The 18,745-nt window shown below is 46.6% G+C and overlaps 1 protein-coding gene across 2 annotated transcripts in view; it reads right to left on the bottom strand.

The window, feature by feature from the left end:
• Positions 1 to 10,102, bottom strand: part of LOC119647766 (WD repeat-containing protein 47) — a 92,619-nt gene extending 82,517 nt beyond the window's left edge. Inside the window, exons 1-7 of one of the 2 annotated variants that reach the window (XM_038048892.1) lie at positions 9,277 to 10,102; positions 9,005 to 9,209; positions 8,784 to 8,950; positions 8,457 to 8,565; positions 8,215 to 8,387; positions 7,869 to 8,146; positions 7,704 to 7,799 (exon numbers count right to left, since the gene is read on the bottom strand). In XM_038048892.1, the coding sequence (XP_037904820.1) occupies positions 7,704 to 7,799; positions 7,869 to 8,146; positions 8,215 to 8,387; positions 8,457 to 8,565; positions 8,784 to 8,950; positions 9,005 to 9,209; positions 9,277 to 9,789 (1,541 nt within the window). In that variant the 5' untranslated portion in view covers positions 9,790 to 10,102. Of the gene's footprint in view, positions 1 to 7,703; positions 7,800 to 7,868; positions 8,147 to 8,214; positions 8,388 to 8,456; positions 8,566 to 8,783; positions 8,951 to 9,004; positions 9,210 to 9,276 lie in introns of those variants that run through there. The other variant, XM_038048897.1, reaches the window with a different exon arrangement.
• Positions 10,103 to 18,745: the final 8,643 nt, after the last annotated feature.

The raw sequence follows: 18,745 nt of genomic DNA, 5'->3' as shown, positions 1-18,745 counted from the left end.
TTGGGACTGAACTCGGGAGTGTCAACCATTTTAAGAGTACTAATTGTTGTAAAGTTTAGTAAATTCTGCAAGGTTACTTTTGCAGTTGTTTCAGTCACATTTATGGGAGCTAGAAAAGTACTTTTTATTTGTCTTAAGACCTTTACAGAAGGGAAGCAGTGTTCATGAATTGAGTTATAAATGTACCAAGAATTGTATACTTTCTTTCACTGAAGTTGAAATACAAATGCAAAGATATCAGCAGGTGACCGCGATATTCATGAATTTGGTTGATTGTTGAGATGTTTGTCATATTTCGGCGTCAAATAAAACTTCTTCTGGACATCTAGAAGACACGACCTCTTTTAGTTCTTAATGATGCTTCAGAAAATGGCACTTCTGGCTTGCCTTGACTATAGGTTAATTGAGGCTCGCTGAGCCTAAGGCTTAGAACTTCCGAAACATAAATATTTTTATCAAGCCACTCAGAATGACGTTGGACAAGATATTTTCTTGCACCGGAAGCAATCTTCCCATGTTTTGCCCAAGACTAAACAATAATTGTTGAACATTTTTACGATTTGTTCTTCTACAGCAACAGGACACTCGTCCCCTATTTTTAGGATATCCTAACAACAAATCGGAATTTTGGATGAAATGATATTTAAAAAAAACCCACAAAATTTATTGTTGCAGTTAATTGCAGATAATTTTTGTACAAGAAGAAACTAGAATAAGGGACGTTTCCAAATCAACTACAGGATGTATTGCGCAGAAATTAAGACATTTGAATTTAAACATTAATATCGATACTTACCTCTGCCATACATTTTTAACAAAATGAACACTCCCACACCGTTAAATTAAATGTACTACAATTCGCAAAGATGTTTTTGAAACACATTTCAAAACGCAACTGACAAAAAATTGCAATTGCTTTTATTATATGTTTACCTTTCGAGTCATACATGCATAAAAATACGTGCTCCATAACAATGATTAATTTACCGTTATACGTATCTGAAATAAACTGCACAGTTCTAAATCACCAATGAAATATATATATTTTCGATTTTTTTCCACTGAGGGCCGCACTGTGTGCTGTGCTGAAACCAACCGCAGCGACCTCCCGGAGCGAGCGGCAGACGGACTAGTGGCTTCCAGGCTGGAATCCAGTGTCGTCAAACTGGGTGTAGCGAGTAGACATAGTACTCCTAACCCGAAACCCTCGACGTCGGGGGATCCCTCGAAAGTGAAAACCGACAAGAACGTCGATCGCCGGAAACCAATTAAGAAGCGAAGGTCCACTGGTGTCCTGCTCAAGAGCCAGTACCAGAAGGTCATGCATATTCTCAGCAAGATTGCTAAGAATAAGGAGGTTGGTACTGTCAACGAACAGGATGAAAAGGACCTCACTAAATATTAGGCGATTGTTGAGGAATGTAATAGCAAACGCCTGGCAGACAAGCAGAAAGCGAAGCCCATTGCTCTGAAACGCATTCGATCTCAATACGAGGTCGAGCAAGATCAGAAGCGGAGTCCCTTACGTCGAAATTCCCAGGAGTCCGGTCGTTCGCATCTGGTTGCCGAAGGTCCGCATGAATAAGGACAAGCTCGTCCATTTCCTGCGCCTTCAAAACTCCAGGATTCCCATGGACGACTGAACCTCAGACAAACAGCCAACCTTTCCTACTCCTTATAAACGGAGAGTACCTGGAGGAACTGGGAAAGGTCGATTATAAAGTGCGGTTCGGAGTCAGGAATGCAAAGGTAAAAGTGTTCCATTCTGCAAAACCGGACGACGACCTAAATCCAATCGACACCGCCAACCAGCTGTTGGAGGAGATGACGATCGACGGTCCGACGGGGCCTCTACACCACAATGACCAAGTACCCGGAGTAATTCTATCTAGAAACAGAGTTCAATCAGTTTCTACATTCCTATTTTTGAAGTGATCAAAGTACTACTCGTGTTCAGATAGCTGAGTGGTTAGAGCACAAGGCTATCGTACGGAAGGTCGCGGTTCAAATCTCACTGGTGGCAGTGGGATTTCGTATCGTGATTTGACGTCGGATACCAGTCGACTCAGCTGTGAATGAGTACCTGAGTCAAATTAGGGTAATTATCTCGGGCGAGCGCAATGCTAACCACATTGCCTCCTACAGTATACTGCAGTGTACCGTTTCGGTCTTGAATGAAGTGCTCTAACACACTTCAAGGCCCTGATCCAATGTGGATTGTTGTGCCAATAATTATTATTATTAAAGTACTACTCAACGCTCTCAATGCAGCTTGACTATCGCTACAGACTGCGATACGCCTGCCCTTCAACCGCTCGTCAATCATCCAGGTTGCCGCCCTTAGGATCGCATACACTCCAGCCTGAAAGACTGTTGTGTATTGTCCCAAAGAAAAAGCCCGTTTCTCGTTTTTATTCGAGAGGTATACTCCTGCTTTAGAACCATTTTCTGATTCTTCTTCTGTTTGAGCCATCAGTGTAGAAAACGTCAGTATATCCTGACACGCATTCTTCTGGTTCGTCCCAATTTTCTCTTCGTTTCAAGATAACATATCTTCTACCAAACAAACTAGAAAACTAGATTCAATTCTCCCAACGACTCTTCCAATGCCCCCCACGTACATTATTTTCCCATAGATCTAATCGAATTAGTCTATGAGCTGCTCTCATTGCAGTGCGCCGGATGTCGTGCTCATGGCGCCGGTGAGACCCAGACACAATTCTTTGGAGTTTCACCTTAACCCACCACACTATGGATGCATAAGCGAACATCGGTCTAATGGTAGCAACATATATCCACATTACTACCTGAGGCCTAAGTCCCTAGGTCGAGACAACCGTCCGCCTACATAGCTCATAATCTGTGAGGCTCGTTTCATTTTTATCTCTACATGTTTGTTCCAAAGAAGCTTCTTGTTTAGAATAACTCCCAGATATTTCACTTCTTTGGAGAGTTGAAGGGTTGTACCCCTCATCTCTGGAAGGCAACGACCATTCAGTTTCCTTCTTTTCGTAAATAATACTAATAATTTTGGTTTTATTTAGAATTACTGAAAGTCCTTGCCTGAGTCACCAAATGTCAATCAAATCAACGGCGCGTTGTGTATTTCTACACACCACTCCGAGATCTCGACCAACAGCCGGCGCAGCCACGTCATCCGCCTAAGTTTGAACGTGTATTGGCAGATTTTGCAGTGCGCGTCGTAGTGAGTTGATCAGCATACTCCACAGAAATGGCGATAGCACACCTCCTTGAGGGCAGCCTTTCATCGATTCCGTTGTTAGGTAGCGATCAACACCCACTTCAGCACAAAACAATCTCTGCGTTAGTATAGCGTAGATCCACTTTATTAGAGTTTCGTCAACACTTTTATTCGTTCGCATTCGTAACATTCGAAATAAATTTCGAATGCTGCGAATCCTGCCGCGCCACGGATCCGCGCCATCTTTTTTAAGGTTTTGTGTGAAACAAAACCTTATTAGAATCGAGACCGTGTCTGTCTGTCCGTCTGTCTGTCTGTCTGTCTGTCACACCCGATTTATTCGGAAACGACTAGATCGATTGTCACGAAAATTGGTGAGAGTATGTAATCTAGTGATCCCTTTACATGCAGTAAGTGGCGCCATCTTGTGTTGAGTTTAAGGGGGGGCTCCCCATACATGTGAATGGAGGGTGCAAATTTTTTTTTCACAGAATGTAGCCATGTAGGGTATCAAATGAAAGGTCTCAATTAGTACTTTTTGAATCTGGTTCAATATTTGATATTAGATGAAACATAGGGGAATGGAGGTTCAAAATATGACCCACAAAAAGTGTAACAGGTCTCGTTCTCAGAACCTATCCAACCGAAAAATCTGAAAAAAATCACAGTGGTGCATCTCTACGAAATCTAGGCCTCAAAATATATCCGGTTCCGATATCTGCACAAATAAAGTTAATAATAGTATATTTCCACATTTTTTAAATTTACCCGCACCCCCCCTTATTTTCATCCCAGAAGTACAAAATTTGGCGTGCGTGTAATGAAGAACATAATGCACAGTTTGGTCAAGTTTGAAGAAAATCCAACCATTATTAACAAAGTTATAGGGGGTGAAACTTTACAATTTTTTGTGAATTTCGGGCACTCTACAACCTGCATGACGTCATCATCACATATCAATTCGTCAATACCACAACGAAATGAGTTCTTATGAACTGGGTCGCAGAGAATTATTTTGTTTTAGTTTTTTAGTTATTTGTCAGCCAGACATGTGTCTATGTAGTGCTAATGAACTTTGCGGGTAGTGCCTAATTCAAATAGATATAAGAAGTAAATCGGAAATTTTGGGTACGATCAATATATATACGCATATATGTGTACAATATTCGGTAATAGGCAGTTTGTTTGTTTAGGGTGAGCGTGATATCTATGGCTGTAATATGCACGTATGTCTCGTAGTTTGGAAAAATATGAAGGATTATGTTGGATTTGTAGCTATATACGGACAGAAAAATGTGGGTTGAAATTTCTCACATAAGATGAACACAAAACCTTTATACCCGAAGCGCGAGCTTCCGGTATTCCGACTTGTTTATTCGTTCGCATTCGCAACATTCGAAATTTATTTCGAATGAACGAATAAAACGAATAAAAATATTTCGAACGAATAAAAATATTTCGAATGTTGCGAATGCGAACGAATAAAAAAAAGATAACGCCGGCCCTCCACTCCCGTGGCGAGCTCCGCAAAGTGGATAGATCCGCACCATCGAAATTTATTTCGAATGTTGCGAATGCGAACGAATAAAAAAAAGATGGCGCGGATCCCTGATCTTGACTCTCTTTACGCGAATTTGTATTCCAATCTCATTGCTGGGTTGTGCTGGATTCGCTGCTGCCTGTGCAGAACCACAACTCGAACTCACTGAACTGTACAGAACGCGAAACCTTTGCCGAAAGGTCGGCCTTGCCTTCCCCGGCCAGTGGCTCGCACATCTATCCACTTTGCGGAGCTCGCCACGGGAGTGGAAGACCGGCGTTTTTTTTATTCGTCGTTAAAAAAAAGATGGCGCGGATAAATTTCGAATGCTGCGAATCCTGCCGCGCCACAACACCATGGCGGGATAACAGAGCTTTTCGAAGGGCGCACAGTCAAAAGCCCCTTCAATATCCACGAACACTCCCATCGCGTACTCACCCTTCAGAGTTGCATCCTCTATCGTTGAAACCAAAGAATGAAGAGCAGAGTCACAGGACTTTCCACGTTGGCAAGCATGTTGGCTTTCATTTAGGGGGTACGACCTTCGCGCCTTCTCGCGAATGTAACGCTCAACCATTCGACATTTCAGCGAAAATGATGTTAGGCCAATTTACCTGAAGTTCTTTGGATTTGAATAGTCATCTTTCCCAGGCTTTAGTATGAAGACTACCTTCACCTTCTGCCAAGAGGAAGGCACGTAGCCCAGAACAAGACATTGTCGAAAAATAGAATAGAAGTTGCTCTAAGTGCTCTATTGAACTTTGTCCAATCCGTTTTTCTAGGATTCCGTCTTTGTATTAGAGGCTGTTCGTCTGTAATAGTTAGACTGCATTCTAAGTGACGGTGATCTGAGAGTGAGACTTCATCAAGCACTCGCCAGTTTCTAATCAACTCTAACAATTTTGAAGTGCAGATTCAAACAACTTTGAAGTGCAGATTGTTAGGTTAATTACTTCACTTCTTCTTGGCCCCACGAACGTAGCTTCTCTCTTCTAGTATGTGCTACTGTACCAACAAATATGCTGAGCGTTCGCATCACAACCTATTAAAAGTTCAAGGCCACTTGCTTCTGCATACACTACCAGATCCCTTAGTTCTTGTGTCTTGCGCACAAAGAATAAAGCGTAAGTAAGCGGAGGCAACTATGACTTTTCTTCTCTTACCATTATCCTAGTATTGTAAGTTGACCACACCAAGGTCCTGAGAGCAGAATTGTCTCGGCATGGTTGCCTCTTCTGTCCTCACCTTCCGCCGAAAATTCCACTTTCTTGCGTCCGATTTCTCTGGATATCGCCACACTTGGTGGTCTAGCATGTCCTCATTCGCCGGAAACCTCGCCTTCTTTCGCAGTGCCTTTCGTTCTCATCGGCTAGAAGTCCTACCAGGTTCACGGAGTCCGGGCTGTATGGATCTGTTTTCACATACCGGCGTTAGACCAATAACGTCCACATTACCAACTTCCCCTTCTGCCGTTTTTCCGGGTACAGGCGGAGGAGACATGCGAGCCTGTAGTCCCTTCTCTTCTGCGACAAAAGTTTCCTTCTCCCGACATCGACAGGTCGGCAGTAGTCAGATTTCCAGCTCCTCTCATTAAGGGTGTTGTACTATCCTTTTTAGCTGACCGCGCCGTAGACATCCGGTGTAGGTTTTCCACTGAAGTGGAGAGGCTGTCTCCCACAGATTTCTCCGTGGCGGAAAATGAATTAAGCGAGACCTCCAAAATCCGTGCCTCGGATACGACCTGATTTCTCAAGGTCGCGGGTGGATTCGAAGTTTGTGATTTTTAACAACTTGGATAGTTACAATCCTTTGTTTCCATCTTCATGTGTTTTTGGACACCCTTAGTGTAGTAGTAAACTACCACAAGCTCCCCCACCACGACAAGGTGGTGTCCGGATCGCAGGTCCTGCTACTCGTTTTTCTTCGGCTCCGAACAGCCTTTCGCGAAGAATTTGCTGAAAGTCTCGTGGAGCTGGTATACGGGGAAAACCTGAAACTCCCCAGCGAAACTGTTCTCGACATCAGGCCAGGACTCAACCCTACCGGTCGGTTGCGTCTGCTCAAGGAAGCAATGCCAAAACTAAAGCCCAGAGATCTCAACTCCTGTACACATGTTCTAATTCGGACGGAAGCCGCTGCGGCCACCTTATGAGGGCCCCTTGAAGAAAACGTGGCCAGAGCGAGAAGCGCGCGACGCGTACATTTTGACATGCAGTAGTCGAGTTGAGGGAGCTGTGCGTCTGGTTTTTCGATGAAACCCCCTTTGATTTCAGCTGGGGTAGTGTTGTGGAATGAGCAATTTGCGTGTCGGACGCACGGAAATGTGAATCGTGGCGGCCATGACATCTCCCAGGAACGCAACACCACCCACAAACGCAAGGGAAAGGACTCAAGAGAAGTGGTCGCTCGTGAAGAACGACAATATACTTTAAACGGGTGTCAATTCCTTTAGGAAAATGAATCAGGAAGCAGATGGACTGCACCAACTTCTAAGCAGGGGCATGGAGGTTTTTAGTATTACTTGCACAAGAATGGGGAGACCCCATTGCCTGACTGCGTTCTACATATAATGAGGTGGCGAACGACACCAACAACACATTTTTTCTTGTGGAAGGTGGGATGGAATTGGTCAGCAAATTTATGCAGATACAGGGCGCTAACAGATCGAGCTGTTTTGTGCATTACATTTGAATTTTTATTCTTTCTCCTCTTTCCTCCCTTTAGTGGAAGGAATGGGAATGGGAATGGGAAAGCCAGCATTAAGTAATATGTCAAACGGTTAGTTTTCTAAAAACGGGGAAGTGCGAGAGTCCAAAATCCTCATTGCCTCCTACAGTGTACGGCAGTGTACTGTCATGAACTTGAATGAAGCGATCTAACACGCTTCAAGGCTCTAATCCAGTTGGGTTGTTGCGAGTTTTTTTTAAGTTTTTTTTACCTTAAAATGAAAAAAAGACTCACCCTTCTGGCACGTCCCTGTTCAACTTCTGCCTCTGATACTTCTCGAACAGTTCACCACGCATTCGACCGGCAAAATTCGAATCGAGTTTTGGCGATCTGAAATTGATAATCAAATTGTGTCAATGAATTCACTCCGTTTACAGCCAACCGCTCGCATCTACTTACGAATGATTTGAAAGAGGCTCCTGTTTCTGCTCAGCATTTGAATGTTGCTGCAGGAGCTTCGGAGGTGGCACCTGTGGTTGTTGTTGTTGTGGCTGCTGCGGCTGGGGCGGTAGCTGAGATCGCTCGCTTAGAGAATCGCGTCTTGAGCTTTTCGCGGTCGATGTAGTTGTTCCAGGACTTTCATTGTCCACGAGGCGATCGTTAGCGTCCACTACCCTCCCAGGAGGATGAGTTTCCTCCGCTGACTTTGACTGTATTTCCTGAATCGATGGCAGACCCTAGAGGCGATTTATTCATGCATGAATGGAGCTCTTTCTGTTAAAATGCAAAGCGAAATAACATTTACCTCATATTCATGTTGATTTGTGAGGGATTGTGCGTTATCGTTGGAGAACAACCGGTCAACACTAGATGCCATCACACTTCTCGAATTGGCCTTGATGCCGGTCAAGTGAAAGCTGGCGAAACTTGAACGTGACATAGATGCTCGATCCACGGTGTCTGAGAGTTTCGATGCATCTGCGGACCATCAAGCGGAAGTTAATTCATCGAAATCGTGGGAAATATTAGTGAATCTCGAATACTCACTTAAACCGAACGGAAGTCCTTCGAGGTTTGGGATCAGCGACCGCGTCATTATGTCAGCAGCACTTCTGGGTCTCGTGAACGGCATCACAGAATGCGGAAATGTTTTTGGCTGTGGACGAAAGTCGACATTTGCATGTTTTAATTAGATAGAAAGAGCTGACGACGTTAGCTGGAATGTTACAAAATGATTGCCTGCGGCGTTGTGTGCTGTTATCTAAGCTCAGCATTAGCAATCATTTGAATTTCGCTCTGAGCCAAGTGAAGCATCGAATTCACTATGCGACCACCGACACGCACGCGAAATCAATAACCGACTAAGCAGCTCACCTTGATTGGCGTGATAAGCATATGTTCCGTCCAAGAGGTCTCGAGCGACGGTCGCTCGAGGCGCTCGACATCCACATTCAACGTTTTCTGTTCAAAAGGCACCGAGAACGTCTCAGCCGGAATGCTCTGCAGCCAGCTGAGCAGCGACAAATCTGAATCACTGAACCCTGAAATGGACCAAGGGTGAGTTCCCGCTAAAACAAGAACCGCAGCGGACCTACCTCCCGAGCCATCCAGCAGCTTGGAGAAGGCCATGTCCTGGTTGAGCACGTCCGGCGACCCGGTCGCCTTCGCCTGGCAGTAGCTCACGCAGGATTCGTACAAGACACCTTTGATCACGAGCTGGATGAGGCGGTCGCTCCGGGCGGACGGCACAGCTTCAGTCTTTGACTCGTACGGGAGGTACTTCTCCACGAGCGGATAGATCTGCGGCGAAAAGAAGAGCATGAGCAAGAACGCGACGATAATTTATGCAAATTGCCGCGCAGCGTACCTCGCGGAAGCACTGGACCCTGGCTTTGCTCGGGTTCCAGTCACGGTACTGCAGGTGATCAATTAGACGTGGAAACGTTAGCAACAGGCAGAGGTTGGAGTACTCTTCCTTGGAGGGTGCGAGCTTCTCGAGCTGCTCGAGCACCTGCACCACCTCCTCCACGGCGCCCTCCATCGAGTTGACTCCCTGGCCAGCGGCCGCGAGTGCGCCGCCAGCCTCCGACTTTATGCACAACAGCTCGATGTACTTATGGCGGAGGATGGTGTAGCAGAACTTCTTCATGTCGAAGGCCTGCAGTGCCTCGAGCGGTTGAATGAACTCGATGACATCGTCCCACTGCCCGTCCAGAATGAGCTGTCGTAGGAAGAGTATGTCATCGGAGAATTGGCCATTTATCACGCCCGTCTCGCGCTCCAGCGACAGCTGGCTAATGTGGAGCTGTCGGTTGTCGAGGAACTCGAGCGCCAGGCGAATCACGTCTTCCTCGCGCAGGGCCAGGCGGGCTGAAGGCATCCTTCTGTGGCGACTCGGCGGGCTTGGCGCAACGGTGCACGGGGGCCCTGTTCGGTCTCGGACCTACCGCAACTCGGACACGGACAGGCACTCAGACTCCACCGAAAAATCAATTTCCCGTCGCGAAAGGACTCGGCGGCGCACGCAATCTGACTATGAAAAGTCTTTGACACGATCCGTGGGCGATTTTCGCAAGCGCGTAACACGTTTGAACTTTCACTCCCTAAAATAACTGTTCTTCCGCGGCGAGAATAAATAAACAAATCACAACTCGGTTCGTTGACAGTTTTTGACGTGTCGAGTCGCATAGGCAAGGCATTCGGGTGTGTGAACATGACAGAGTTTCCAATTGGATATTGAGTTCATGGTTGCGTTCAGAATGTAATGATCGTAACGACTATAGTGAGTATAGTTGTCATTTTTGGTTTTTGAAATTTGAATTTATTTGAAACATTTATAAAGTTTATTGCATTTGAAGTGGTTGTATCTTATTTGTAAAACTGATTTATGAAAGTATTAAGCCTGAATTTGAATAATTAATAAAAACCAGTGAATTACCTACAAAACAACTGCTTTAAAGCTCGTCAATAGCCTCAGAAATCTGAAAGAAAGGGAAAAGGAATATTCGGTCATTTTTTCGAAAAATCAAATATAGCTAATTGAAATAATAAAAACTTGTTGTTTCTTTTTCGTTGGTGTGGGTATTTATTCTTGCAAAAACCGATATTTCGGGAACCACTTGTTCCCTTCGTCAGTGCAAACAAGTTGTTGAAACGAAAAAGAAACAACAAGTTTTTATTATTTCAATTAATTAATCGTTGGAAACACCGCATAATTTCACTCTGAGAAATATAGCTAATCACTCGGAAAACTCAAATCCTTCAGAAAACGCATGAGGAATTTTTATTTAGGTATTGAGGAGTCCTCACTCCGCCTCCAATTGAAGTTTGAGCTACGGCCAAGCTATGGTTTGAAGTGTAAGCAGATATACGACCGATGTAATTCGGCGCCATGTTGCGTTTTGGGAATTATAAAAAGGATCGCTACTCACAGGGCAGAGGTGAGGCAATGTCTGATGATTTGTCTCTACTCTGGTACGAAACGGTAAAATGTCTTGGTCCCTCTTTTAAGGAGTTCGGAAGCATGGTTGTTCTGTCTGTCTGTCTGTCTGGGTGGTTGATGCGCTATTCCCCATCAAAGAGTGAAGGGCAACCATATATATAATGAGTGCGGAAGCAAGGTTCCAAACCACAAGGAGTTGATATTGTTGGAGCTTGTTCGGCGCTATATTAAGCACCGTGAACAGGCCGACATCAATTCATTAGGGGGGAGCCTATAAAGTTATAATGGCTAATTCGGAAGACGGTCAGTTTTGTTATGCCAGAAAGTGACGACTCTGTTACCACAGCAAGCAGATATAGTATTGCGATGGAGAGAGTGAATACCTACCTATCCCAAATCTCCTATCAGGAACGATCCTAGTTGATGGCTAGGGGCATATCTAGCCCACAAAAAACTCAAGCTAGTCATCCAGAGGAATAAAAGAGAGTGTTTTAAGTGATGGGTTATAGAAACGATACAGCACTGGTTGTGGTTGCAAAGCGTATTTAAGATGCTGAATTGTACTCATGCGAAGCAGGGGAGTGATGATAGAGGCAAAGTTCAATTTTATGCAGCATGTATAGAGTATATCATCCACCACAGTTATGGTTCTAGAAAGAGAGAGCCGCATGTAGGAGGGCCTATAGACAGGGTGGTGACTTCCATGTTGCTGTTTGCAGTGCTGGCTTGACGAACAGCACTGCATGATTTATGTACTACACATGAACTGAGTGCTGTTTACAGAAGAACCGCCTGAAATGATGACATTCGTCATTTCATGAACGTTTCATTTCGGCCGACAAGGTGACGAACACAAATAATGAATTCATCTGTTCTCTATTAATAATCGTTGGCGCAACAATCCATATAGGCTCAGGGCCTTAAAGTGGGGCCGCGAGAGAAGCCGCGTGTGTCTCCCGGTGGTTGCGACAGAAAAGACTGGCTTATTTCCATGCGGTCCTTTCTGTCCCAACCAACGGCTCTTTCTCACCGCTAATTCTCCACTCTCGTGGCGAGTTCTAAAGTGAGTGGAGAGTTCCGCGCCATCTACCCGTCCCCCACTCCGCCCCCAGATGAAACCTAGGGGGTTTCGGCGACTGATCCCGGAACTCCGTTCCCCGTTAAACCACAAAGCGGACACGACGCTACTTCGGGGCGCACACGGGTTTCAGTCTGGACAAAGAGACCGCCTTTTTGCGTCCCCCCATCTCGAGCTGGAAGAAATGTTCTCCCCTCTCGAGAATGCGGTACGGGCCCTCATATGAAGGCTGCAGCGGCTTCCGGACGGCATCCGTCCTGACCAGAACGTGCGTGCAAGTGTCCAGTTCCTTGGGCGAACAGGCAGGTGTGGGCGAGTGTCGAGTGGGTGGTGGCGCTTTGATGCGTCGGAGATTGTCCCTCAGCAGACGCACCAACCCCGACTCCGTGAGACCCGATCTCTTGTCGAAGACCGGATCGCTTGGGAGTCTTGGGTTCTCCCCGTATACCAGCTCCGCGGGGCTGGTAGCAAATTCCTCTCGGCGAGTAGGACGAGAGGCAAGACTTGAGTCCAGGACGGATCGTCGCGTGCCATAATGGCGGCTTTCAGCGTCCGGTGGCAACGTTCCAGCATCCCATTGGATTGCGGGTGGTATGCAGTAGTCCGCTGGCGTTTAAAACCCAGGAGTTTGCCTAACTCCGAGAAAAGGGTGGATTCAAATTGCATTCCCTGGTCAGTGATGATCAGTACAGGGACGCCAAAGCGAGGTATCAACTCTCGGCAGAGGGCTTCGGCACAAGATTGCGCCGTAATGTCTTTCAGAGGTATTGCCTCAGGCCACCGCGTGAACCTGTCGATGATTGTGAGGCAATACTTGTAACCGTGCGGGTCTCGCAAAGGCCCTATTATGTCGAGGTGTATCGTGTGGAAACGCTTGGTAGTGCGGGGAAATGAGCCCACTTCTTTCCTTACATGCCTGGAGACTTTACACTTCTGGCATGCGATGCACTCTCTGGTCCAGGAATTGATATCCTTGTTCATGGAGGGCCAGAAGTATTTTCCGGTGACTAACCGATTTGTTGTCCTGATGCCTGGATGCGCCAAATCGTGAACTGCGTGGAACACTTCCTTGCGAAATGTGGCCGGAATGTATGGCTGAGGTGCCTTTTCCGAGTCTTCGCAGCAGAGCGAGAGGTTTGAACCGAAGATGGGCAACTCCCGAAATTTGTATTTGGGGTTGGATTTGAGGCTCAGAAGTGCTGCTCCTCCTGCGCCTTGGCAATAGCCGAGAAATCGAGTGAGGCGGGGATGTTAACCTCGGAGACACGAGACAAAGCGTCAGCAACTATGTTGTCCTTGCCGGACACGTGCTGGATGTCTGACGTAAACTGGCTTATGAAGCTTAGGTGTCGAAGCTGACGAGGGGACGCTTTGTCGGGCTTTTGTTTCAAAGCATACGTGAGAGGCTTATGGTCCGTGAACACTGTGAACGGCCTGCCTTCTAGGGAGAAACGAAAGTATTTGATGCTCAAGTACGCGGCGAGCAGTTCGCGATCGTAGGTACTGTAGTTCCGTTGAGCGGGTTTCAACTGCTTCGAGAAGAAGCTCAACGGCTGCCAAACTTGATCCACCTTTTGGTGAAGGGCAGCACCTACTGCGATGTCAGAGGCATCAACAAAAACGGCTAGGGGTGCATCTTGCAGAGGAAATGCCAAAAGTGTAGCATCAGCCAGTTGCTGTCGGGATTTATCGAACGCGCAGACAGCTTCTTCAGACCACACAATCTCTCGTGTGCCTTTTGTTTTGGGGCCAGACAAGTACGCGTTCAAAACGGACTGGTGATGTGCGGCCTTGGGCAGGAAACGACGGTAGAAGTTTAGCATGCCCAAGAACCTCCTCAACTCCCTCACTGTCTTCGGACGCGGGAAGCTTGTAATTGCTTGCACCTTGTCTGGGTCGGGCTGTATTCCTTCAGTGGAAATGGAGTGACCGAGGAATCTCACCTGTTTTTGAAGGAATTTGCATTTGTCAACGTTTAGAACTAAACCGGCCTCAAGGAGACGTTGGAAAATGCACTCGAGATGGGCTAAGTGCTCAGACTCAGTGGAAGAAGCGACCAAAACATCATCCAAGTATACGAAACAGAAATCGAGGTTTCGCAGGACTGAGTGAATGAACTTTTGAAAGGTTTGCGCCGCATTGCACAATCCGAAAGTCATTCGGGTGAACTCGAAGAGTCCAAAGGGTGTGCATATTGCCGTCTTTGGAATGTCTTCAGGAGCTACTGGGATTTGGTGGTAAGCCTTGGCTAAGTCCAAGGTCGAAAAGATGCGGCAATTCGCGAGGTGATGCGTAAAGTCATGGATGAGTGGAATTGGATATCGGTTAGGAACAGTCTGTGCATTTAGCCTTCTGTAATCCCCACAGGGGCGCCATTCGCCATTAGGCTTAGGTACCATATGTAATGGGGAAGACCAACAGCTGTTTTAGGGCCTGCAGATACCCTGTTGAACAAGTTGTTCAAATTCTTTCCGCGCAATAGCCAGTTTCTGGGGTGGTAGAGGACGCACCTTCGAGAAGATCGGGGAACCAGTAGTGTTAATGTGGTGCTGCACATTATGCTTCACTGCTTTGGAGAGACTCCACTCGGTAGTAATCTGGCTGAACTTTTGGAGAAGTGCCCGAACACGAGAGTCGGTAATGTCTTCTAAAAGAACGGAAAGATTATTGCCTGGGTGAGATACCATTTGTCCCGACGAATTTATGTTGGTCGTGGGGTCTATAAGGGACTTATTTTGCAAGTCCACCAGCAATCCATAGTGACACAAAAAGTCTGCGCCTAATATGGGGAAGCTGACATCCGCCAGGATGAAACGCCACGAAAATGTCCTACGCAAGCCAAGACTCATGTCCACTTGCCTATACCCGTATGTGTTTATGCGGGAGGAATTTGCTGCCGCAAGTTTGAGCGGTTGTGGAAAAAGGTGATGTTGCCGAGGTACGGGAAGAACCGAAACCTCCGCACCAGTATCGATGAGGTAGTTGCGCCTGCTGAGAGGGTCGTAAATTGTTAGGCGACGTGGCGCTGCGCTCTGGGTGGCCGTCGCCAGGACCCCCCGTGGACCTAGTTTTTTTTGCGGCAGGCGTGAATTTACAAGGGATGGTACACTTGGTGGCTTTATTGCCGAATCTGCGGTGGTACCAGCAAATCCCCCGGTCCGTGGATTGTCCCGACGACCTGCTACCCGAACGCCCTTTTCGAGGGGCAGACCGTGAGCGAGCTCGCGATCTGGCGCCCGAACGCTGAGCGTCCAACGTCGCACGCATCTCGGCCACACTGGCTGTTAAAGCGGCTATCTCGCGCCTCAAGTCGCTCACCTCATCCGACGGTGATTGAACGGCCGCCATGGTTGGGCGTACGTACACCTCCTGCACCTGGTCGGCCTTCGCTGCCAGTTCCTCCAAGGAACCGGAGACGCAAGCGAGGATCGCCTGGGTGCCCTCCGGGAGCCGTCGCAGCCAGAGCGATTTGATCAGGTCGTCGCCGATCTTGCTCCCACCCAATTGCCTCATTTCGCGAAGCAATTGGCTGGGAGTTCGATCACCCAACGTTAAACCCGCCAGCAAGTGGTCTAATTTTGCCGACTCGCTTGCCGACAGGCGCCTGATCAACTCGCTCTTGAGCTGCGTGTATGATGTCGACTTCACTACATCGAACATCAGAAGAATCGACTCTTCATCCAGGCCGACCACCGCATAGTTGAAGCAGGTCGCGTCCGATGTGATTCCGGACATTTGGAACTGCGCTTCCAAATGTATGAACCACAGCTCCGGGTTCTGCCGCCAAAATGGAGGAACACGCACGGCGAGAGCGGTCACTTGTGGGTCCAATGGGCCTGCCGCGTCTTTGTTGTCGATCGACATCTTGGCTAGTAAAAAGGAAACTTCTTTTCGACGCGAGTGTTAAAACGAAAACGCAGTGAAATTGTTCTAACTATGATACACGGCAGGCCGAACCCACAGATTCACGCACGTACAAAGAAATCACCACCGAAGCGGACGCTTTTCAGCGCAGACCGAAACCACTTCCCAGAACCACTCGTAGAGCCGACGCATCAGAAGTTCAACGAGCGCGACCACCTTTCAACATTGGCAGCAGCAACCTAGAAAACGAACGATTATTTGGCAACCGCGGTCTTAAACTCAAATAAGGCCACAATTGACTTCATCTCAACAGCCACCGCTACCAGGCAGAAGCCGAAGACTCCGCCACCATCGCTGCCGCAGCCACCATCGTGGGGGTCACCAATTTAACTAAAATAGTCCATTTCTTTGCAAACCACAATTTTTAGGTACACCGGAACATAGACTAGGTTTTTACAATCAATACTCGAAAGATGAAATTATTATAATTTATTAATTTTAATGGATGTAAGAGCGAACGACTCGTTAGAGGCAGAAGAGAATCCTCTCGCTTCATGTGTTTCTTTCTGCCCCTAACTCATGGCACACTTTCCTCGCTAGTCTTCCACTCCCGTGGCGAGCTCTACAAAGTGGATAGGTCCGCGCCATCTATTTGTTCGCATTCGCAACATTCGAAACAAATTTCGAATACTGCGAATCCTGCCGCGCCACATCCCTATAGACAGGGTGGTGACTTCCATGTTGCTGTTTGCAGTGCCGGTTTGAGGAACAGCACTGCATGATTTATCTACTACACATGAACTGAGTGCTGTCTACAGAAAAACAGCCCAAAGGGTCGCCTGAAATGATGACATTCGTCATCTCAAGAACGTTTTATCTATGCCGACAAGGTGACGAACATAAATAATGAGTTCATCTGTTCACTATTAATAATCGTTGGCGCAACAATCCATATAGGCTTAGGGCCTTAAAGTGTGTTGGATCACTTCATTCAAGACCGTAACGGTCCACTACAGTACACTGTAGGAAGCAATAGGGTCAGCATTGCGCTCGCCCGAGATTATTACCCTGATTTGACTCAGGTACTCATTCGCAGCTAAGTCGACTGGTATCCAACATCCAGTTGCACTAACTGATCCCTCTGCTACCAGTAGGATTCGAACCGCGACCTTCCGCTACGATAGCCCAGCGCTCTAACCAATTGAACCATCTCCTTTATTGCAGGAGAAAAAGCCTAAAGGGGAAATTTAGTTCTAGATGGCAACAGTGATGGGATTACCCAAAAAAGGATCGTTGGACACATACTATATGTTGATCTCTGCCATCGGTGAGTGGCTATGGAGAAAGCATGGGGTGATCAATTATAATCTTCCGCAGTTTTTCGAGGAGGCACGCAACAACCGTCACACTAATGTCGTCGGCCAAACCAACTGAGGCCACATCAGTAGGGAGGTCTATCATTAGTACTCCGTTATACGTAATAATCGTCAAGAGTGGGCCTAGGATGGACCGTTGTGGGACTCCACACGTTGTTTGATATGATTTGATTCCTTCATCTGATTCGCAGCACAAAAGCTTAGCGAAAGAATAAAGGATCTACCAAAGATCCACAAAACTGGCAACCAATTCCGGGAAATTATAATAGCCCCAAACTCGCCCATAAAAAATATCGCCACGTAGCCATTGAATAGGTTTAAGGAATTAGGGGGGCTTACCCGCTGAAAAAGCCATCAGGAATAGAGAGGACCTCTTAAGAAAATTTACGACACCGGATGAACGACTAGTGTTATTCGACGTGGAGGCCCTGTTTCCAAACATCCCATTGAAGAAGGCGTTTTAGTATCTGGAGGATACCTCATTGGCGTGGAAAAGAGAAACAGCGATGTTCATGAAACTTGTGGGGACATTCAGAGAGAAGTTCTACAAAGGAAACTAAGGGGTGGCAATGGGGAACCCCCTTTCACCCTTTTCGAGTGACATATTTATGGATGAGATTGAGAATGGTCTACATTCTAAAAACGTGCTCCCAAAGATCTGGTCAAGGTATGTAGATGGCACTTTCACGATTGTCCATGAAAACAAAGTGGAGGTCCTGAAAAAGGTACATCGGAACCTTAGATTTACAATGGAGGTAGAGGTCATTGGAGAACTCCCGTTTTTTGATTTAAGGGTCATTAGAGAGGAGAAAGGGATCTCTTTTGACATTTACAGCCAATCTACACATATGCAGCGAGCGATACCAGATAATTCGAACCACTGCCATTAACATAAAATGGCGCCTTTCCATGCCATGGTCCACGAATTGTTCACCGTGCCTCTCAGTGCTGAAAGGATTATATAACCGACATCGGAGGGAAGAACTGCTTCCAACGGTCGATTATTGAAAGACTCGTGTGAAAAAAGGCGAAACGGCAACTAATAAGGACAATGACAACCCTCGTTAATAACTTGGAAGGGTAAAGAAGAATATGGGTCACACACTCTGCGGCTTCGTCGAAACTGATAAAAACGATGGAAGGGCTAAATATCGACATGGTGCCATCGAGTAGGATTCACCAAATTAAACACAGGCTGGCATCCCCCAAGGACCGCAGATTAAAACATGAATCTAGTGCTATATAGAAAGTGGCATGTTCAAATTGTGAGAAGTGCTATATAGTACAAATTAAAAGACTGGTTTCGGTACGTTGGGGAGAGCACTAGTGAGAAGCGGAAACGGTCAGGAAAAAGGAAACGAAGAGCACAACGCTGAAATTAGTGATAGCACGGCACATGATTGAAGGGAGTCATAGCATCAGATGGGACAACGTAGAAATCATCAAGAAATGCGGGAACAGGAGGGAGTTGGACGCGCAAGGGAGCTTGGCGATCCTAAGGGAACCGATTTTAATAAGACTTTGTTTTACACGAAAACTTTGCAGAAATGAGTAATTAAACTTAAAGCAGAATATT

Source organism: Hermetia illucens, chromosome 2 (assembly GCF_905115235.1).
Source record: "Hermetia illucens chromosome 2, iHerIll2.2.curated.20191125, whole genome shotgun sequence".
NCBI classification, from domain to species: domain Eukaryota; kingdom Metazoa; phylum Arthropoda; class Insecta; order Diptera; family Stratiomyidae; genus Hermetia; species Hermetia illucens.
This window is presented reverse-complemented; position numbering and strand designations above follow the sequence as displayed.